At 42.4% G+C, this 23,968-nt stretch overlaps 1 protein-coding gene across 3 annotated transcripts in view; it reads left to right on the top strand.

The window, feature by feature from the left end:
• Positions 1-23,968, top strand: part of LOC129854009 (fibroblast growth factor receptor 2-like) — a 107,714-nt gene that overhangs the window by 35,650 nt on the left and 48,096 nt on the right. Inside the window, exons 5-9 of one of the 3 annotated variants that reach the window (XM_055920617.1) lie at positions 965-1,134; positions 9,184-9,307; positions 15,901-16,091; positions 16,591-16,729; positions 22,889-23,088. In XM_055920617.1, the coding sequence (XP_055776592.1) occupies positions 965-1,134; positions 9,184-9,307; positions 15,901-16,091; positions 16,591-16,729; positions 22,889-23,088 (824 nt within the window). Of the gene's footprint in view, positions 1-964; positions 1,135-9,183; positions 9,308-15,900; positions 16,092-16,590; positions 16,730-17,712; positions 17,858-22,888; positions 23,096-23,968 lie in introns of all 3 variants that reach the window. The other 2 variants (XM_055920610.1, XM_055920600.1) reach the window with 2 other exon arrangements.

Raw genomic sequence — 23,968 nt, 5'->3', positions numbered from 1 at the left:
ACTTCCTATACGTCCCTGTGGGGGTTTATTTGAATGAAGGAGCATGATCAATCATTGTGTGGGTAACTTACCCTTTACAAACCAAACATTTCTCACTCAACAACAAATGTGAAATAATCTTTCTCCCTTCTGGAACATAATGATTATTCATGGGTGATAAATATCCCTTCTTCCCAACAGCCATATCTTCCCGATGACAGGAGCCTAAATATTGTAATTGGAAGAAGTGGTAAAAAAAAAAGCGCTAACTGCAACTAGATTAAATGGATGTGATGGTCTAGTTACCCACTTGGTAACGCGTCCTGCAACCTTCAAAAGAGAACAATTAGGTTTGAGTTTTAAGTGTTTCCAGTGTGAACTGTAGTTTCTTCCCAAATGACACCATATTCCCTATTTAGTGCAATACTTTTGACTAGGGCCATAGGGAACAGGGTGCCTGTGAAGCCATTGCTGGGTTGTAAGACTGGGTTGTAAGTCCATACAGCCCAGTGTTGTGAAGGGGGCTAGGGAGTGGAAATAACAGTTTAGGGCTTGCCCCCTTGGACCATATGGCTTTGGGCAAAAATAGTGCCTTTATATAGGGAATAGGGTGCCATTTGGGACATAACCTGTGACCACCTCCCTCACTCTTTCTCACTACCTGCTAGCTGTAGTTATCCATGTTGTTCAGGCTGTGGACTGAAACTGTTAATCAACGGAGCTCTGCTGCTCAGCCATGTTTTCCATACAGGGTTTCTGTTGACAGTAGAGATAAAGTGAGCAAAGTTACTCTCACAAATATCAGTAGGACTTATTTTACAGCACGGTTTAAGCTGATATGGTTTTAACTAATAAACTATGTGGTAACAATGAAAACTTTCTGGTACTGTCTGGTACTTCCCTAATATAATATATGTTCTATATATATATCTAATTTGAGATTTTGACTTAACAAAAACCTTGATTGGTCATCTCTTTTCTTCAGGGGCGCCCTATTGGACATTGCTGGAGAAGATGGAGAAGAGGCTACATGCTGTACCTGCTGCCAACACAGTCAAGTTTCGCTGTGCTGCCGGGGGCAACCCACGTCCTAAGATGCGCTGGCTGAAGAACAGCCGACCATTCCGACAGGAGGACCGCATGGGCGGGTACAAGGTACGAGAGAAAACCCCGCACTGAAGCATGCTGGGACATGGAGTTTCTCATGACTAGCGCATTGAAATTAGTCTATGTAATCAAATGTTTCATTTAAGTGTACTTTTGTGACTGTTGTTTAGAAAGGACTTTCAATACATTTTTCTGTGTCTTGATTTTGATGCAGACTGTTGCCTTTCCATTTTGGCTCTACTGCTACTACTGTTGAGCCGCGCAGCCTAGTTAAAGTTTACGGTGTGGCTGTGGATCCGACTTTCTGGACCCCTTTTCCCGACATCTAAAGGTCCTGAAGCTTTTTCACGTGTGCAGGATTCTCTACTTTACGCACGGTCTCTGACGAATCTTTCTTGTTTAATAAAGTTGATCAAAGTCTGCAAGAACACATAATGAAAGTATACAACATAACCAAATATAATCGCATAGTATAACGTTACTGTAATAAGGGAGGGTGACCACAAAAATTGGTGTGTAAGGTAGAGGTAAAGCCAGTGATTTAGATCATCAGCTCTAGGGAAAAGGGATCCGGCGGGACGGGGCGGTTACCTATGGATCCGCAGCCTCGGCCTAAAGTTGAACAGAAGGGACCAGCCTATGTTCTAAGAACCCATGCACTTCGCCCAACTGCTGTTTGCACATTCTGCAAACTCAAACAATGTAAACACACCAAGAGGTGACCTAAGACTCAACTTTCGACCATACAAACACACAAGCTTTCCATGCAAATGTAGTCCTAAACTTTTTCTGCCTCAATACATTTGATTTGAATATTTTCATGTCATTAATTTTTTTATAGATGTTTGAAAAGTCCATGTGCATAGAGTGGAGGCGCATGCGCGTAGCGATGGGACCCATGGGGAGGGTCTAGCTCCGTTTTCTACCTTCAAACTGTGATTATATGTAGAAGCCAGACAACATAGTTAAAATTAAGCACTTAAAATCGATAGATCAATATATCCCCAAGTACCTGGGAGAGAGTGAGCGATCAGTTATATACTGTAAAACTATTAACTAATCTGTGGGTAAAGTGACGCTGCGACTCGATCCCAACAAGCCATGGCTTCCTTTAGAGGAAAAGACAAACAACTTGGAGATGTAAATGAGAGCAACAGTTGAAGGATATCCAGGAAAACATAACTAAAATACTCTAAATGCTCACCAAAACAAATAAACTGTTACAAGCTGTTAAAGTACATTTGCTTAAAAGGAAAGTACAGTTTATCATGTCAATATGCATATACAGTTGAAGTCGGAAGTTTACATACACCTTAGCCAAATACATTTAAACTCAGTTTTTCACAATTCCTGACATTTATTCCTAGTAAAAATTCCCTGTCTTAGGTCAGTTAGGATCACCACTTTATTTTAAGAATGTGAAACGTCAGAATAATAGTTGAGAGAATGGTTTATTTCAGCTTTTATTTATTTCATCACATTCCCAGTGGGTCAGAAGTTTACATACACTCAATTAGTATTTGGTAGCATTGCCTTTATATTGTTTAACTTGGGTCAAATGTTTCGGGTAGCCTTCCACAAGCTTCCCACAATAAGTTGGGTAAATTTTGGCACTTTCCTCCTGACAGAGCTGGTGTAACTGAGGGTTAGGTTTATAGGCCTCCTTGCTCTCACACGCTTTTTCAGTTCTGCCCACAAATGTTCTATGGGATTGAGGTCAGGGCTTTGTGATGGCCACTGCAATACCTTGACTTTGTTGTCCTTAAGTCATTTTTCCACAACTTTGGAAGTATGCTTGGGGTCACTGTTCATTTGGAAGACCCATTTGCGACCAAGCTTTAACTTCCTGACTTATGTCTTGAGATGTTGCTTCAATATATCCACATAATTTTGCTTCCTCATAATGCCATCTATTTTGTGAAGTACACCAGTCCCTCCTGCAGCAAAGCACCCCCACAACATGATGCTGCCACCCCTGTGCTTCACGGTCGGGATGATGTTCTTTGGCTTGCAAGCCTCCCACTTTTTCCTCCAAACATAACCATGGTCATTATGGCCAAACAGTTATATTATTGTTTCATCAGACCAGAGGACATTTCTCCCAAAAGTATGTTCTTTGTCCCTATGTGCAGTTGCAAACTGTAGTCTGGCTTTTTTATGGCGGTTTTGGAGCAGTGGCTTCTTCCTTGCTGAGCGGCATTTCAGGTTATGTTGATATAAGACTCGTTTTATTGTGGATATAGATACTTTTGTACCTGTTTCCTCCAGCATCTTCACAAGGTCCTTTGCTGCTGTTCTGGGATTGATTTGAACTTTTCAACACCAAAGTACATTAATCTCTAGGAGACAGAACGAGTCTCCTTCCTGAGCGGTATGACAGCTGCGTGTGGTCCCATGGTGTTTATACTTGCGTACTATTGTTTGTACAGATTAACGTGGTACCTTTACGCGTTTGGAAATTTCTCCCAAGGATGAACAAGACTTGTGAAGGTCTACAATTTTTTTCCGAGGTCTTGACCGATTTATTTTGATTTTCAAATGATGTCAAGCAAAGAGGCACTGAGTTTGAAGGTTGGCCTTGAAATACATCCACAGGTAGACCTCCAATTGACTCAAATTATGTAAATTAGCCTATCAGAAGCTTCTAAAGCCATGACATAATTTTCTGGAATTTTCCAAACTGTTTAAACTTCTGACCCACTGGAATTGTGATAGAGTGAATTATAAGTAAAATAATCTGTAAACAATTGTTGGAAAAATTACTTGTGTCATGCACACAGATGTCCTAACCGACTTGCCAAAACAATAGTATGTTAACAAGAAATTTGTGATGTGGTTGTAAAACGAGTTTTAATGACTCCAACCTAAGTGTATGTAAACTTCCGTCTTCATCTGTACATGGCGGGTGCGTGCATGAACAAGACAACACAATTGGGCTTCTGGAAACAAAGGTGCAAACTTTACAAGATGGACTGCACCAGCAAGAAAACAGAATGAGATAAAATATGAGATTATTGTCCCTACCAAAAGACGAGGAAAAAGGCATTTTCGTGCCCTCTTTATGACTTTCTTTGTGTGTTTGGACCGTGATAGTTTGTTGGTGACGCGTCCGCCAGGTTGCGAGCCATGTGTTCTTCGATACGTGACCCTGCCAAGCCACACTGCTTGGCATTGCTTGCTATTTGCTATTCTAAGCAATAGAATAGCAAAAGTCTTACCAGACTTGATGCTTATCAATTAAACAGGGTTTGTTAAATATAGACGCTAACAAACAAATACACGAACATGTTTCAGATTAATGCAACACGTCAAAAAATATTTATCAATAATGGCGGTTGATGCCAAAAAGGCTTTCGACCGTCTTGAATGGCCTTTCCTATTCAAAACTTTGGAAGCTTTCAACTTTGCAGCTGAAATAATACATTTAATACAAGTATTTTATAAATGTCCTAAAGCAAAAATAAACACAAATAATACATTATCTGATGAAATTCCTTTAGAAAGCGGCACAAGACAGAGATGTCCCCACTCCCCCCTCCTGTTTGCACTGGCAATTGAACCGCTTGCAGAAATAATTAGACAGGACCCAAACTTAGCAGGTATCATTATTGGTAAACATCAATATGAACTAAACTTATTTGCAGATGATCTCCTGATATACTGTACCAGACCAATAATCCCCCTTTGCTAAAAAACATTTTCAGAAAACTCTAAAATCTCAGGATATAGCATTTATGTGAAAAAAGTTATAATAATGGCAATAGGAATAAGAAAAAGAATAATTCACGATTTACAGCAATCCTTTAAATGGACCACAAAAAATGTGAAATACTTAGGATGCCTAGTAAGTGACAACAAATAATAAATAACTTTATTCCATTACTCAACAATATAAAGGCCGATCTAATTAAATTAAATAATCTTCCCATACATCGTACAGGTAGAATAAACCTATTTAGAATGGCATGGCTCCCAATGTTTTTTTATCCCCCCCCCCCCCCCCCCCCACTTTCTTTATAAAAAAGTATACTCGGTCATAACAGACTATAAAAATAACATTTTACATCTTCTTAAATCTGAGGGTGGTTTTAACCTTCCAGACTTGGAATTGTATCATTTCGCTACCCAAGGCTTTTACTTGCGACATATAGTTAAATGCACTAAAGACGAACAATGGGTACAGTGGTTGCTGCACTAAAAGTTGTGTGATTATGCTGTGGAACTTATAAGTAACTTGTGGTTTAGTACGGTACCCTGCATCACCCCTTCATTGCTTCAGACCAGAGCAAGGGGGAGAGAGAAGCACTGATTATGCTTTTGGGTCCTACTGTGTCTCTAACTGACAATGAATGGGCGACATAAACCTAAATAGAAATGGATAATTGTGCACAACTTCAGTATTACTTAAAACTGTTACGCTAAGGTTTTTATTCTTTTATTTTGTTAGGATTATTTTGCTCTTTCTGTAGTACTGTAGGCCACATCCAACCGGTCATGTTATACAGTGCCTGAGTGGCGCAATGGTCTAAGACAATGCATAGCAGTGCAAACTGTTTTGCTACAGATGCTGGTTCAATACCTGTGCCGGCCTTGACTGGGAGACCCATGAGATGACTGTAGTTTTTTGGTTTAAATAAATAATTCTAAATAGCAAACTGGCTTTATTTACAAATTAAATTAAAATCCTATGTTTATTTAGTTATCGATCCATAACGAATTACTATGGGAATAAATATCACTGAATTACAGAAATATCCTCCAATCCTCTATATTTAATTATTGGGGGAGAGTCACGTTGTATTTTTCGATATACTGTAGGCCTACCGTCGGTGACTTGAGTCTCACTAGTGTTGAGTAATGTGCTGTTAAAAGTGGTGTAGGTCTTATTTATTTAAAGAGCAAATTGAAGTTAGAAGCAATAGCCTACAACATTTTTAGCACCGTTTCGCACTGCTCTGAGACAAGCATGGGGACTGGCCTTGATAAATCAATTAGATTTTTATTTTCACTGAATCTCCATTTGGGTATTGGTTAGACTAGAATGTAGAAATGTTGTAGAAATGTTATGCTCTTAGTGTAACCTTTTTTAAACTAGGCAAGTCAGTTAAGAACAAATTCTTATTTACATGCTCCTTCCTCCCTGTTGGGGAATTGAACTCCGGTCTCCCGCATGCCCGCACGACACGGGGATTCTTTAGCTAAATAGCCCAGTACTGTACTCCCGACTGTCAAGGCACCATAATATTAATCTAATTAATTATGCAAGTACCAGTAAAAAGTTTGGACACAGCTACTCACCCCAGGCTTTTTCTTTATTTTTACTATTTTCTAAATTTTAGAATAATAGTGAAGGCATCACAACTATGAAATAACACCTATGGAATCAGTTAAGAACAAATTCTTATTTACAAGGACAGCCTACTCCTTCCTCCCCATCTCGGAATTGAACCCCGCATGCCCGAACGACACAGGGATTCTTTCGCTAAATAGCCCAGTACTGTAGCTCACTCCCGACCGTCACATTGTACGGCGCCATATTTTCCGTTCCATCCTAACGGAAACCCAGAGGGTTTTTTGTTTTTCTTGGAATTGAAACACCATAATATTAATCCAATTAATTAGGCATAATTTCTTAAAATCAGTCCCATATACTATGTTCTTACAAAAAAAGGTTTAACATTCTCTAGTACAGCCACTATTGAAGGCTATCTAATGCTTCTCAAAGATGCACTCTGGTGGTCAAACTAGTACTAACGAGCATTAATGGTACCAGTGATACCAGTAATTACAATTTAGCAATTAACACTGGAGTGATAGATGTTTAGACGAAGATGTGCAAGTAGAAAAGCTGGTGTGCAAAAGAGCAGAAAAACAAAAACAAATATGGGATGAGGTAGGTAGTTGGTTGGATGGGCTATTTACAGATGGGCTGTGTACAGCTGCAGCAATCGGTAAGCTGCTCTGACAGCTGATGCTTAAAGTTAGTGAAGGAGATATGAGTCTCCAGCTTCAGTGATTTTTGCAATTCGTTCCAGCCTTGGGCAGCGGAGAACTGGAAGGAAAGGTGGCCAAAGGGGGTGTTGGCTTTGGGGATGACCAGTGAAATATACCTGCTGGAGCGCGTGCTACGGGTGGGTGCTGCTATGGTGACCACTGAGCTGAGATAAGGCAGATCTTTACCCAGCAAAGACTTATAGATGACCTGGAGCCAGTGGGTTTGGTGACGAATATGTAGAGAGGACCAGCCAACGAGAGCTTACAGGTCGCAGTGGTAGGTAGTATATGGTGCTTTGGTGACAAAACGGATGGCACTGTGATAGACTGCATCCAATTTGCTGAGTAGAGTGTTGGAGACTATTTTGTAAATGACATCGCCGAAGTCAAGGATGGGTAGGATAGTCAGTTTTACGAGGGTATGTTTGGCAGCATGAGTGAAGGATGCTTTGTTGCGAAATAGGAAGCCAATTCTAGATTTCATTTTGGATTGGAGATGCTTAATATGAGTCTGGAAGGAGAGTTTACAGTCTAACCAGACACCTAGGTATATATAGTTGTTTACATATTCTAAGTCAGAACCGTCCAGAATAGTAATAATCACCCGCAGCAAGAGCGACATCATTGATATATACAGAGAAGAGAGTCGGTTCACCTTCCAACAGGATAACGACCCCAAGACAATGCAGGGGTGGCTTCTTGACAAGTCTCTGAATGTCCTTGAGTGGTCCAGCCAGAGCCTGAGCCAAACATCTCTGGAGAGACCTGAAAATAGCTGTGCAGCGACTCTCCCCATCCAACCTGACAGAGCTTGAGATGATCTGCAGAGAAGAAGGGGAGAAACTCACCAAATAGAGGTGTGCCAAGCTTGTAGCGTCATACCCAATAGACTCGAGGATGTAATTGCTGCCAAAGGTGCTACAACAAAGTACTGAGTAAAAGGTCTGAATTCTTATGTAAATGTGATAAATATTTTTTATATATAAATTAGCACAGATTTCTATAAACCTGTTTTTCTTTTGTTTTTATGGGGTATTGTTTGTAGATTGATGAAGAAAGAAAACAATTTAATACATTTTAGAATAAGGTTGTAACGTAACAAAATGAGGAAAAAGTCAAGGGGTCTGAATGCTTTCCGAAAGCACTGTATATAAAAATACTTCAGCTGAATAAGATAATACGATTGGGTAATCATCCAATCTCTCGAAATCAAATCGAACGTTTTTTAAAGTGCAATTAAAAGGCACATTATACTTTACAGTGATGGATTCATTTGCAAGTTATCTAGTGTGTTTGGATGGAATAGGGAAGGAAAAAGTGTGACACATGTAGTTAATGGGTGATAGTTTACGAGGAAACACAGCCATCTCTTCATGGGAAGTTCCGGAGAATGTTTCCCCTTGGCTTTAATTCTGTAGAAAGTCTCATTCTAATAAACACAGTATTCAGTAGAACGCTATCTCCTCACTGTCTTTAGTGACAGTTCTGTAAACACACACACACACACAAACAAACACGCCCGCACACACGCACACATATTGCACGCACACATATTGCACGCACACACACACACACACACACACACACACACACACACACACACACACACACACACACACACACACACACACACACACACACACACACACACACACACACACACACACACACACACACACACACACACACACACACACACACTCCACTTGACTTGCCCATGCAAAACAAGTGCCCTAAAATAAAATACAGAATATCTAGTGTTTTCTCTCTAAGTAGTAAACAGTAGAGTATTTAGAATCTACAGGGTTTTCACTAGTGTTCTAAGGAGTAGAGGTGGTAAGTAGTATCTTAGGGAGAGCACTCCACCCCACAGTCTCAGCAAAACAGTGAAATTCCTTGGATGGGGGTAGCAGCTCACCTTAGGACCAGTCTGTCACTCCCCGTAATATTGTTTTTCACCATGATGCGCTCGTGAGAATAGACCTGACCGCCCGTCACTCACTGAGCCTCCTCACTTACTCTCTCTGGCCTTCAATCCGCAGTTTGCATTGGTTTGGATGTTCCCTTGTGAGATTCACATTAATGGGTTGTTTTCCTTTTCAGGTGCGTCACCAGCACTGGACCCTGATCATGGAGAGTGTGGTGCCATCCGACAAGGGCAACTACACCTGCCTGGTGGAGAACGCATATGGCACCATCAACCACACCTACACCCTGGATGTAGTGGGTGAGTACTGCACTGGGCCTGCCTGGGATAGGGGGGGTTAATAATAACATCTGCGAGACACCTGCGAAAAGTAGGTGTCAGAACCAGGGTCAGCCATTTGCCGGTGTCCCTGGAGCATTTGGGGTTAAGTACCTTGCTCAAGGGCACAGCGGCAGATTTTACAACTTGTTGGCTCCGGGATTTGAACCAGCAACTTTTTGGTTACTGTCCTACTGGTCTAACCTCAAGGCTACCTGCCACCTACAACTAACCATTACTTGTTTGGGCCAGCATTAGGGGATTCTCACAGAGGGTGTTGGGGACGGGGTGGGGTTGAGGGTTATTGCTGGCTGTTTGATCCCCAGGTGTATGCTACTACACTGTATGTAAGTACAGAGAAGGAATGCTGCCTAGATGTTCCAGGTCTGTTTCTATGGGCAGGATTGATGCATGTACTGTATGTAGGCAGGGCCAAATAAAAAATCGAATCAAATTTGATTTGTCAAATACACCGAATACAACAGATGTAGACCTTACCGTGAAATGCTTACTTACAAGCCCTTAACCAACAATGCAGTTCAAGAAATAGAGGTAAGAAAAAATTTACTAAATAAAATAAAATAAAAAGTAAGACAATAAAATAACAATAACGAGGCTATATACAGGGGGTACCGGTACCGAGTCAATGTGCGGGGGTACAGATTAGTCGCAGTAATTTGTACATGTAGTGACTATGCATAGATAATAAACAGCGAGTAGCAGCAGTGTAAAAGCAAAGGGTGGGGGTCAATGTAAATCGTCTGGATGGCCATTTGATTAATTGTTCAGCAGTCTGATGGCTTAGGGGTAGAAGCTGTTAAGGAGCCTTTTGGACCGAGACATTGAGCTCTGGTACCGCTTGCCGTGCAGTAGCAGAGAGAACAGTCTATGACTTGGGTGACTGCAGTCTTTGACAATTTTTTGCTCCTTAGTCACAATAGTCTAATTCACACCAAGACAAGCCAAACTGTACTGTGCTTGCCTGGTTACGCATCAGCCGCATTTTTTGGAAACTCGCGTGAAAAGACATTGTGAAAAGAAAATATCCAAGCCCAGCCCAGTACTGTTCGGGTTGGCCCAACACTGTGAATCCGGCAAATGTCGTCTGGACATAAGGGGCCAGGGATGTGACTGTTAGAGGAGTTGGAGAGGGACAGTGGGAGTACATGCTGCTGAGCCTCTCTCAGAGAGCAAACAAAACCAATGTAGTCAGCAGCAATGTTACCTCAAATTTTTGGGGGGCACTGAGCACATTTCTGGTCTTCTTGAACGTTGTTGAGATTCTGTGCAACCTTCAGCTCACGTTTATTGTGAACACTGAGGCTGTACCCGCTTTAAGTTTCAGTTTTAACAGTGGGCAAGTAGGTTACTGTGGCTCCATCAAGAACAATGGATAAAATGCATCCCATAACATTTTAACATGGGAATAGTTGTTCTATCATTCAGCCTTCAGTATCAGCCAATGTGTGATGTTCAATGTAGACCTATATTCCATGACACTTTTGAAAAAACATTCAGAGCTTGACATTAAACTGTTAATCCACTTGTCCTTCAGACAAGGTGACTGAAAATGTTGTGTTTGATACAAGAAACCACTTTACAAAATAAAATGCATTATTATTCGCATACCATTATTACAGAGAATTAATGCTACCCTCTGCCTATTGGCTACTTAGCTTATTCAAGCCTGTCTCAAAATACAACACTGCCCCTTTAAGACAAACACAATGCTCTTTACCTGACTTGCTTTTTAAAGATGTCTAGAAATGTACACGTTTTATGCTCTTGTAGGAAGCAATCACTTACCTATTGCTGACTGCAAATTATCTATAACTGGGCTCACTAACTAGCAAAGGATATTAACGAAATGTGCACACGTGGCTACATAAAGCTCTCGCTTTGATCTCAAAACAAGCGCATCTACTCACGACTGCTCATGCTGTAGAACAGTCCAGTTCAAAGTGAACGGCACAGATCCATATTTGCCAATGGTCTATGTGATATAGTCCTACTGCAGCTCTGATTGGTTATGCCGCACGCGTGTCAATGCAATAAAATCCTACTCTAATGCGTTCTGCCTACAACCAAATCTCTTGCATAGTTAGTTTTGCATACTAAGTCTTTCATAGTTTGTTTTGTTGTGGTATGTTGCATTGAAAGTGGCTAATATTATTAATAATAAGGGACCCGTTGATAGTGTTAAATAACGGAAAAGTCTAAAAGTTGAGTGAAGTTCATTCTCGCATGCGCGCAGCTTAGAGGGAACATTGGTCAGCATTATTACAAGGGAACACAGCAAATTCAAACCTAACTCGCTCAACCCCTTTACTCTGACCTTTGGAGCAAACAAGACTAGAGTGTGTGTGTGTGTGTGTGTGTGTGTGTGTGTGTGTGTGTGTGTGTGTGTGTGTGTGTGTGTGTGTGTGTGTGTGTGTGTGTGTGTGTGTGTGTGTGTGTGTGTGTGTGTTGTGTTCAATGTATTATGTAGAGCACTGGTCATCTTGCAAAATAAACTAGCAGGAGGGTGGGGGAGAAGAGGAGGTTAAATCAGAGGCTTTGGGTTAGTCAAATGTCAGATAAATGGGTAAATGTGTGTACACTGTATATATTGCGTGCCTGTGTGTATGTTTTTCCCTGCTGAGTTATTCAACAATCTACTCTTATGATTATGAATATGGGTCTGTGTCCCAGACTGAGACCCATCTCAGTGTGTTGCTGTGGGTGTGTGTGTGTGTGTGTTATGGCTGTGACGGTCATGGAATTTTGGATGATGGTTATTGCTCAGCCAAACGATCTTGGTCACTGTTATAACCGTACAAATGTATATATTTTTTAAAGAAGTACATTTTCTCCTCCTCCGCTCCTGACTGCATGTGCTGCCATAGAAATAGAATGATATGATATTCATTACGTTTCTACACTCTTAGAAAAAAAGGTGTTAACCCTTACAGAGGGTTCTACATGGCACCCAAAAGGGTTCTACCTGGAACCAAAAAGGGTTATACTATGGGGACAGCCAAAGAACCCTTTTGGAACCCCTTTTTCTAAGAGCGTATGTGCTGCTGGAGGCAGGGGGCATTGCCTAGGCAACCAAAGACCCGTTTGCTAACACAATTTGCTTGTTTTACGTTTGCTATAGTACCTTACTTGTTTTCGCAAGGAGCAACAAAGTTTCATCACGTTGTTAAGTGTCCATGTTACAACCAAAACAGACTCAACTGCATGAATGTCCGGCAGCTACACCTTCAGTCAGTTGTTCATTCCACAATAAATAAATAAATACATACACTGAGTGTACAAGACATTAGGAACACTTTCCTAATATTGAGTTGCACCCCCTTTTGCACCCCTCAGAACAGCCTCAATTCATCAGGGCATGGACTTTATTTGGCTGGATCTTCTTTGGGTGGTGGACCATTCTTGATACACATGGGAAACTGTTGAGCGTGAAACACAGCAGGGTTGCAGTTCTTGACACACTCAAACCAGTGCGCCTGGCACCTACTGCCATACCTTGTTCAAAGTGACTGAAATATGTTGTCTTGCCCATTCACTTTCTGAATGGCACACATACACAATCCATGTGTCAATTGTTTCAAGGCTTAAAAATGCTCCTTTAACATGTCTCCTCCCCTTCATCTACGCTGATTGAAGTGGATTTAATGTGACATTTAAGGTGACATCAATAAGGGATCATTGCTTTCACCTGGATTAACCTGGTTAGTCTATGTCATGGAACAAGCATGTGTTCCTAATATTTTGATGTATATACAGTACCAGTCAAACATTTGGACACACCTACTAATTCAAGGGTTTTTCTTTACATTGTAGAATAATAGTGAAGACATCACAACTATGAAATATCACATATAGTCATGTAGTAACCAAAACAAAACTGAAAGAGTAGGTGTGTCCAAACTTTTGACTGTTACTGTATATATATATATTCATATATATAGTATATATATTTTTTTAGGACAGTTATTTTATTTTCATGACAGTCTTCATCCATAACCGTTGGTTAAACAGGTAAATAGTCATTGTTCCAACCCCAGTGTGTGTGTGGGGTGGTGGGGGGGGGTCTTTGGTCATTGTTTTACTCTGTATCTATTTGTTTCCCTGTTGTCCTTACTGTACCACATGAAAAACAACCAGTGAGCATCAAAGCACTTCTGTCCTCTAGGGTTCATCAAGCTCCGGTGAGACCTTTGCCCTAGGTACAGATCTAGGATCAGCTTTCCCTCCCCAATCCTAACTTTAACCATTAGTGGAGAAAATGAAAAACTGACCACAGATCAGCATCTAGGGGCAACTACTCCACACTGTTAATCAATGATAACCAGTAGGTCAATACACAATACATTGTGGTTTAATTCCCAGAGGTCTTGGATGTTATTTGTCCATGTGGTTGTAAAGCTCAACTCTCAGGAGAGTTGACCCCCTCTGTTCACTTGCCCTAGCCTTCTGTCAGGGTCTCCATGGTAATAAAGGGCAATGTTCACAACACTATCAGACAAGAGATGGAATCCTGAGTGTAAATACCCTCAAATACCTCACTGTTGTAGCCTCCAGATGCACACACACACACGCACACACACACACACACACACACACACACACACACACACACACACACACACACACACACACACACACACACACACACACACACACACACACACACACATATTCTCCCCTTTCCAGGCCCCCTTGCTATGGGATTAACTAAAGCTCTCCTTCAGACTCTCTCTGTTTCTGTTTTTTGTTCTGTTTTATTGCTCAGCAGTAAACCCTTTTTATGTACGGGTCCAGACTAACTCCCCCCCCCACAACCTCTTGTTTAATTTGACTGAATTTCACTGTTTAAGAGAGTGTGAGAAGGGGTGGAGACAGAAAGAGAGATGGAGGGGGGGAGTGTCTGGAACGCAGTTCTTATCGGGCTTTTGGGCTCAAATGACCAACAGGATCAGACATTAAAAACAAAGCTAGACCAGCCTTTTCTGGCTGAAACTGTCCACGGGCGCGGGGGGAGGGCCCCCCAGACAAACACACACACATACATGCAGTGCACACACACACACAGATCTGTGCCCTGACTGAGCGTCTCCGAGAGGTCAACAAATGGTACCCGTTGGCCTTCACCAGCCTGCTCACCCACAGGGGTACCCAGTCACCCTGCGGGAACTTTGTTTATGCCCAGCCCCCTCCACTTTTCTTTCACTCCTTCTTCACTTTCTTCCCCTGGTCCGGGCCTGGCCCTATATCCCTCCGGTCAACAACCCCTCCCTGACCCCCAGGGCCCTGCGTGTCAAGCCGCCAGGTTACCCAGAGTTTAGTGGTGCTGCTTAGACGCCACAGAAGTCTGTCCCTCTCCTCAACTCCTAACTACCAACTCCCAGCAGCCATAAGTACTTTACTAATGACTTAATTGATAAATAGATTTTTGTATTTGATTCGGGTGAGTGGATCGGGATAATGAAAGGGCAGAGTGGGTGTGTGTGTGTGCACTATGTGTCAGGTGTTGTTCTCCCCATAAATGCATGGATAGCATGGTGTCTATAACATATATGGATAGTACATCATAGTCGCCATACAGTTATGGATAGATCCACACCTGACATGCTATACATGCAAACAACCATATATTTCACAGAAACACTTGAGTCACAAACATACATTTCACAGAAACACTCGAGTCACAGTGTGGTCAGAGAGCAGACTGGTGAATAAGTCATCAGTAGCAATGCCAAGCAGCCATCAAGACTACATGATGACTTCAGGCAGGTTCCACATGAGTCCGCTAAACCACTAATACACATGCACACACACGCACACGCGCACACACACACACACACACACACACACACACACACACACACACACACACGCACACACACATACGCATGCATGCACAAACACACACACGAGGGATGGAAGGAGGAGGGTAGAGAGACAATAAACACGGTGAGCCCAAGGAATGCGTAGGGAGGAGGGAGAAAGAGAGAGAGACGAGGGAGGGGTGGGATTCATCTGATCTGACGGAGAGAGAGAGAGAGAGAGTAGCCATTTGGCCTTCTGATGGACAGAGGAACAGCACAGAGGAAGACATAGTGTATGAAAGTTGTCTCTATACCTTTCTTTTTTAAATTCACCCTCTTCACCCCTCTTTCTTTCCCTTTTCACTCTGTCTGTTGAGCTCCCTTTATTCGCTCTATTATTTTCCCACCCCTCCTCTCCTTTCTCTGCCACTCACTTATAAGCCCTCCTTCTTTAACCCATCCAGTGCACCTCAAGCCTCATACCACCCCCATGACTCTCCGAACCCTCACCCCCAAGTATTCTGTGCTCGTTTTCAGTTCCTTAAGACAAAGTGAAGTCTGTGTCCTAATTCCCAAGGTACCCAGTGGTGATCTAGCTTAGTTGATCAATTGGCCGTCATTGATATTAGAAATACAAATCTGTCTTTTACCAAGGGGTGTATGGTGCAAGGTTGAGGTTTGAAATGACCAATGGCGATGTCTCAAGCACAAACTAACTCACCATAAAACAGCTCCTCTTTTCTCTCTCCATCTTAGAACGGTCCCCTCATAGGCCCATTCTCCAGGCAGGGCTGCCAGCCAACATCAGTGTGCATGTAGGGGAGGACGCACGCTTCGTGTGTAAGGTGTACAGTGATGCTCAGCCCCACATCCAGTGGCTGCAGCACATCCAGAAGAATGGTAGTCGCACCGGCCCAGACGGACACCCCTACGTCCGTGTACTGAAGGTACGTTCTAGCCCTCCCTGGCCCCTCATTGGCTGTTTTGACCAGATCAGTGAAAATGATTGGTTCCTCTTTCTTGTGACATCTGATTACCTGATTGACACACTCAGTCTTTTTTTCTTCAAAGTGTAGGCTAATATTTTTTTTGTTTTCAGGTAACTTTATTGCCATTTGTAAAAGCAGCATTTTTGTTACTATCCCATCTGTCTTCCTGTAGTATCTAATCTCTCTCCTTTAGGAATAATAATAAATACCCCTTTTCCCTCTATACTACTGGAACACTGGCTGTATTCATGTCTGGGTGGCGGCTCCTGTAACCTCCTTTCCCTGCACTGAGGTGCAGATGTGATAGTAACAGGCCTGTGTTTTGTTTTGTCCCCCTGCTGTCGTGTGTGTGTGTGTGTGTGCGTGCGTGCGTGCGTGCGTTTGGTTGTTTGTGGATGTGTGCATGCGTGCACATGTGTGCGTGCATGTGTGTGTTCGTGTGGCTCACACACCTCAGCGCTCAGGCATCAATAGCTCGGACGTGGAGGTGCTCACGCTCACCAACGTGACTGAGGAGGATGCCGGAGAATATACCTGTAAAGTCTCCAATTATATAGGGGAGGTCAACCAGTCGGGCTGGCTGACGGTCATCCCAGGTAACCGCTGACCCCTGATCCTTGACCTCTGTTGACCACCTCCCGTGTGGTCTCTCTGGGCCTGTCACTGACCCGATTCGGTGTGGTGGTCTTAGTTCCTGCTGGGTTGTGGACCGACTGATTCTTTCCCAGCTGCTCTACTGTAACTACTGACTGACTGTACAGCCATGGAAATGCCTACTGTACCTGCACACTCACACGATCCTGCTATGCCCATCTCAGACCTTTCAACTCTGTCTGTCTGTCTCTCTCTCTCTCTCCTTCTTCTTTTTCCCCCGACCCCCCCATTTGAATGGTGTGATGTGTAAGGGCACAGGTTAGTGTTGGGGGCTGCAGTGGGGTGATCTCCATGCCTTCTTCTTCTGTGGTTGTGTGTACTGTGCATGCCCAGGCCTGGTGTGGATACGATTGGGCTCTGGTGTTGTGGGTGAAGGGTATTTTTATCACGTGTTTTGGTGTATTGTGTTTGCTGTTATTTCTTGTGGTACAAGGTGCTCTGCCTGTTTGTTTTGAAGACCCTCCCTCGCTGGACGCTCCTCCCCTTCCCTGGAAGCTCCTCCCATCTACTCTATCTCTCTATAGATGGGAAGACCGTTCTCCTCCCAGCTATGGACACCATCCAGCTACTCCTCTCTCATGGTGTTGTGGGTCTAATTGTTACCTCTGCTTTTCCTCCTCTTCTCTCCTCTCTGCTATTTTCTCCCCTCCATTGCTACTCTCACTCCTTCCCTTTATCTTACTTTCTTCCTACTCACTCCTTAAATATAATTTATCCTCCTAACGTCCACCCTCCCTTTCTCATCCTCCGTCCCTGTCTCTTCCTCTTCTTTCTCCTCCGTCCCTCCTCTCCCATTGACCTGCCCCTTCTTTCTCCTCTTCCTCTTCTTCCCTTTCTTCTTCCACCCTTCCTCTCTCATACTCCATTCTCCTCCTTTTCTCCTCCTCCTCATCCTCCTCCACAACTACTCCTAACCCTCTCCCAGACCGCAGGTGTAAACACCACGGACAAGGAGATTGAAGTCCTCTACCTCCCCAATGTCACTTACGAGGATGCTGGGGAGTATACCTGCTTGGCGGGTAATTCTATTGGGATCTCCTATCACACTGCTTGGTTGACGGTGCTTCCAGGTATATACGCTCATATACTGCCCTCCCTTTCCCCTCACTCTCTCTCTTTCTCACTCTCTCTCAATGTCATTCACTAACGGTTTTAAAACGTTCGGTCAATAAAGTTATTTTGATGATTTCTATGGGAGGAAGGAGGGAGAAGTGAAAAGTTCCTTTGGAGTGAAAGACACACAAACTCAACGAAATAACAAAATATCAGAATACAATGATGAACTTATACAGTCAACAACTCAACATCTAATTCGGTGTAATACTAGAGCAGTATTAGATATATTTTGTTATCTTGATGTGTTGAAAGCAAGGGGCCAGATAAAGAGACATTTGCTCTAAGCTTATTATAACCCGACTTTTCCGAATGGCTCGAGTGTCTCGTTACTCAAGAGGAGGTTTGCCTCTCTCTCCCCCTCCCTCATCTCTCTCTCTCTCTCTCTCTCTCTCTCTCTCTCTCTCTCTCTCTCTCATCTCTCTCTCTCTCTCTCTCTCTCTCTTCTCTCCTCTCTCTCTCTCCTCTCTCTCTCTCTCCTCTCTCTCTCTCTCTCTCTCTCTCTCTCTCCTCTCTCTCTCTCTCTCTCTCTCTCTCTCTCTCTCTCGCTCTCTCTCTCTCTCTCTCTCTCTCTCTCCTCTTCTCTCTCTCTCTCTCTCCTCTCTCTCTCTCTCTCTCTCCTCTCCTCTCTCTCTCTCTCTCTCTCTCTCTCTCTCACTCTCTCTCTCTCTCTCTCTCTCTCTCTCTCTCTCTCTCTCTCTCTCTCTCTCTCTCTCTCTGTCTCTCTCTCTCTCTCTCTCCTGGTTCTCTGGAAAAGTATGTTGGTGCTACGTAAATTTTTGCTCCGACTGCAAGTTTTTACACAAGAAGGGTGTCTGTCTGTCTTGGTGATTCTGTCTGTTTGTCGGTGTCAGTGACTTCTCTGTCATTCCCTGAGAATGAATAAAAACTCCCTCGTGGCTCCACCTCTTTCCTGGCTCTGATAATTGATTGCCTTTTTATTATTTCTCCTTGAGATAATAAAAAAGAATGTCACAGCTGCAATACTTACGGCTTGACTTTCTCAATTATCAGGGCCAATAGTATTATTTTTTTTTTTCAATATATTTGATATTGTGTGTGTGTGTTTGCATGTGTGTGTTTAAATTAGGTCTGTCAGAGTTAATCAGTTAATTTGATTTTAGTGCACACATTTTTTTTATTGTAATTAATCAGATTGTATGAAAGCGTTCAAAATCGACTGAAAACATCCAAAATACATAATATATACTGCTAAAAACAATGATGTTTCCAAAACAAGTTGACATTGAGGTTAAAGAAGGTGTGCTTTATGAAAGAAGGTGTGTTTTATCAATTTACTTAATTTTTATAACCATTATTTTGGGATAAATCAAGACGTCATTATTCTTGTAATGCTTTTTGTATAAACAATCTTAAATTACATCTTAATTTGAGCGAATTCTGAATTTGCGACTAATCATAGCAAATCGTATGATTAACTCGATTAGAACATTTTATCGTTTGGCAGTCCTAGTTTAAATGTATGTGTGTGTGTTCATGGGTCTGCACGATTGTGTGTGTGTCTTTAAATGTGTCTCTCTCTGTGTCTGTGCGAGTGTGTCTGTGTGTGTGTGCGTCTGTGTCCCTCATGTATGCACTGACAAACATCCATAGATTTACCATGGGGTCATTGACACCCTTGATAAAGATTTGCAAAAATAACTGTATAAAATAACTAATTCAAATAGATATATTATTTTAGCTATATTATTTTATATTCTACTAATACATATATATATATTATTTTATACTAATACAATTGCTCAGAACGAGAGATTTTCTTTTCTGCTTATGTATTCTCATTTTGATGGCAACCCCACCACTTGTGTCCATGGCCAAAGAGCTCTATTTTCATGCCATCTGACCAAAGCACCTTTTCCAATCCAAGTGCCAATGCCGATTAGCAAACGACAGGCATTTACATTTGTTGGATGACATGAAAATAGAGCTCTTTGGCCACGCACACCAGTGGTGTGTTTGGCGTTGAAATGAGAATGCATGAACAGAAAAGAACGCCATACCTACTGTAAAATATGGTGGTGGTTCTGGCGCTATTTTGCATCCACTGGTCTTGGGGCCTTTATTAAGGTCAACGGCATCATGAACTTTACCCAGTACCAGGACATTTTAGCCAAATACCTGGTGTCCTCCCCCAGGAGGCTGAAACTTGGCCGCAAATGGATCTTTCAGCAAGACAATAACCCCAATACACTTCAAAGTCCACAAAGAAGTGGTTCTATAGCAGTGGAGGCTGCTGTGGGGAGGAGGGGTCATACGTGGTTTCCAACCACATGGAAACCACGTAAGATACCATCCATTGATTCCATTCCAGCCATAATTATGAGCTGTCCTCCCCTCAGCAGCCTCCGCTGTTCTATAGCTAGGTTTCCATCCAAATAGTGACAGATTTTCATGCTAATATAACAAAAACACATAAAAACAATATGCGCATTTTCCCACCAGAGATGTGTTTCCATCCAATTGACTTGTTGACGGTTAAAGGCTGTGCTTGATGACGTAGTGCACATAAAAATAACTTCTGCGGTTAAATTCCCAAGTTAAATGGGTTTCCGTAGCATTTTCAACTCTACTGATGGTTTTGTCACAAAAAAAAACATTTCTTATATTGCAAATGTGCCCACTCTGGTCTTGGCACGTGCACTCGATATAGAACAGCTCGCATGTATAGCCTACATGATGAGATTATGAGATTATTATGGCCCCCCCAGAAAAGCAACGATCAAGCTCACCGCAGTGCACTTTCACCACCCTGTGAAGTTCATCATAACTTATTTCATCTGTAGCATAATAAACTGCATGCTTTCCCGAGTGAGAAGACCACACACCATATAATCTCGTGACTCCAAGTTTGATAAGATGGTTATTGTTATATCGATATTTGCGCATAAAGACATTTCCACTGCCATTTCTTGCATAATACATTTTACCGACACAAAAAGATCCCGCCTTGTCTAGCATATTTTGTTTTGTTGACATTTGGAAGGTTTACCAACACATTTTGATCAGGCCTGTCGTGACATTTTTTTATCCAACATAAAAAGGTTGGCTGGAAACCTGGTTATTTGCCACAAAATCAACCTTTTGCAACGGCCATCTGTCTCTGGACTTGAAACCCATTTTCAAGTCCATAAACTTAGACGAAGGATATCAAGCATCTGGAAGGATTCTGTACGGAGTAATGGTCTAAGATCCCTCCCAATGTGTTCTTCAACTCATAAAACATTTTAGAAAATGTCTCAGTGCCATTATCCTCACAAGGTGAGTTATTGAAAGGTATTAAAAACAGACTCTTACCTTTTTGAGAGTAAAAAAGTATTACTGTTAAACAAAATCTCTTTCTCTGAGCATTTATATTCGTATAAAAGAATAGAATTTCCAAAATGTTTGGAGCATACAATATAGCTCACTGTTTCAATGATTTATTTGATCCTATACATTTTGCTCATCTTTATCAAGGATATCAATCATTTCGAACCCCACTGTACTTACCAAACACAGTTAAAGTCCATTTAAATAGAACATTTATGCTCATTCCTTAGATAGAGCTTCAGTTCAGGGAACCCGAGTCAGCCAACATTAATACATCTACATGTATGTAGGGTGGGTGAGATGTTTGGAGTCTGGATGTTAAATGAGATGGATGATAGCACTTTAATCTCCTGTCATCCACAACATGAACAGACAGCGGGTACAAAAATCCCCTCAATGCCCTCCCAGATAATAGCCTTGTTTTGTCTCTGAACAAAATACTATTATTATGCATAGTTGCTTTAACCCCTATTTACATGTACATATTACTTCAATTACCTCAACTAACTTGTACCCCCGCACATTGACTCGGTACCGGTACCCCCTGTATATATAGCCTTGTTATTGTTATTTTATTGTGTTACTTTTAAAATATTTTCTCAACTCTTATTTTCCTTAAAACTGCATTGTTGGTTAAGGGCTTGTCAATGTGCTTGTCAAGCAATGGGCTTGTCAAAGCATTTCACGATGTATTCGGAGCATGAACATTTTTCTTTGATTGGATTTAATTATCTTGGCGAATAGTATCTTTAATTTATTGCCCTAGTCCCCATCTATCTGCTCTGGTGCGCCTGCATGGCTCTTCTGCCTTCTGTGTTGCGTTGTGGTTTTTGGACCAGGTGATACGAAGCCGACTGGAGAAAGGTTCCTACGTGTTATTTTTCCCCCCTGGCTGCACAGTACAAGGGCATTGTTTGTAGCCATGGGTGGATGACATGCATTATGGAACCGGCTGTGGTCCTATAGCCATTCATAGACAGACCCAGACCCATTTCCTACAGACAGGAAGCTCAGGCCATATATCGCCACAAAGGGCACCACTCACTTTTTTGCAGTCTGATGTGAAGCGTTTGTGTCAAAGGGTGTGTGTATGCAGGTGAGAGAGGGAGAACGTGTGTGTGCGTCCATGTGTGTGTATTTGAGAGAGAGTGTCTGCACCCTGCGTGTGTGGTGTGTCAAGTAACCCTGAATGTAGGCACTTAGTACAGCCTCCTGCTTGAGCTCAGTGTATTTACCTCATAGAAATAAAATCAGAATGATTATTATATATACCTATATACCCCCTCTTCTTAGTTCAATTCCATTTTCTGTCTGTCCTAGATGGTCAGTAGATGGTTGTGTGAAGAAGAGGGAGAGTAGAGGGAGAGGGATGGAGAGAGAAAAAACATGTGTGCGTCTTTCTCGTTATTTATGTTTTGTTTGTCTATCTAGCAATGACGTGTGTGTGTCGTTTCCATAGCATGTGTTCTGTTCATACATGTGCGTCTATCAGACGTGTCCATGTCTTTTTGTTTAAGTGTCTGTGTGTCTGTGTGCCCACGTCCGTGTGTTTGTATGTGTACATTATGTCATGAGTCAGTATGGGCCTCTACGTTCCACTTTCTATCCCTCCCTGACCTGACACTCTCCCCTTGCCCCTCCCTCTGCTCACCAAACAGCCAATAAGGAAGAGCTAGTGACGGGTCTGACTTCACCTGACTACGTGGAGATAGCCATCTACTGCATCGGGGTGTTCCTGATCGCTTGTATGGTGGTCATCGTGGTGGTGTGCCGGATGAGGAATACGGCTAAGAAGCCTGACTTCGGGAACCAGCCAGCAGTCCACAAACTCAGCAAGCAGATACCTCTGCGTCGCCAGGTAACAGAAAGTAGATAAGGGGTTTCCAAGGCATTTAACACCCATAAAAAGACAAACTCCACGCACACATGCATTCATACATGATTGTCTTTTCACACTATTGTGCCGACCCAAACTGTACTGACTGGGATTACATTTTTTCATGGTTTCAGCTACTATGGTGGATGTGTAACCAGGCCAGCTCAGTACAGCTTGGCTTGGCTTGGTTCAGGTGCAGCAGTGTGAAACGCCCCATATACTCAGACTTAAATAAAAACAACAGAAAATAGTCCCAAGGTTTACCTACAAAGAGCAGAAAACACCCAAAATGTTCCACCGCATTTGTATTCCCGACATAGATCAATTGGGTTACTGGAACTCTGATTTGAGAGCCCAGTTAATTTAGCTGTTCAGGAGAAGTGGATTTTAATAACACTACTGTAACTAATACATCGCACTGCTTGGGGTGCTATGCATCAGTTAACTCCACTGAAAGACAGCTAGCTACAGTGCATGGCGTCTGAGCATGTTAGCACTGCTCTCCAGCACCTCTAGCTCCTGTTCTAGCTCCTCTACCTCTCTGTGAGTGATGCTTTTCCCTCAAGGGGAAAACAAACTCCAAGAGGTACAAAAAGTGATGGATTACATTCCTGCGAGAGATGGGTGGTTCCAGTGTCAAGGTAAGGTTGGAGCAGAAAGGAGAGAAGAGCCCTGAGGACAATGATAAACGGACACATTCATCAGATAGAACGTTACTCTCTAGCACTGAGTTGTTATCACTAATGATCCCTAACATGCATTAACTCGCTTTTTAAAAACCATGAAGAATATGTTGATTTGCACAGTATCAATATAATTTAAAGCCCATGTAAATGAGGCATTTGATCTTTAGATTATTTTT

This window comes from Salvelinus fontinalis, chromosome 1 (genome assembly GCF_029448725.1).
Source record: "Salvelinus fontinalis isolate EN_2023a chromosome 1, ASM2944872v1, whole genome shotgun sequence".
NCBI lineage: Eukaryota > Metazoa > Chordata > Actinopteri > Salmoniformes > Salmonidae > Salvelinus > Salvelinus fontinalis.
This window is presented reverse-complemented; position numbering and strand designations above follow the sequence as displayed.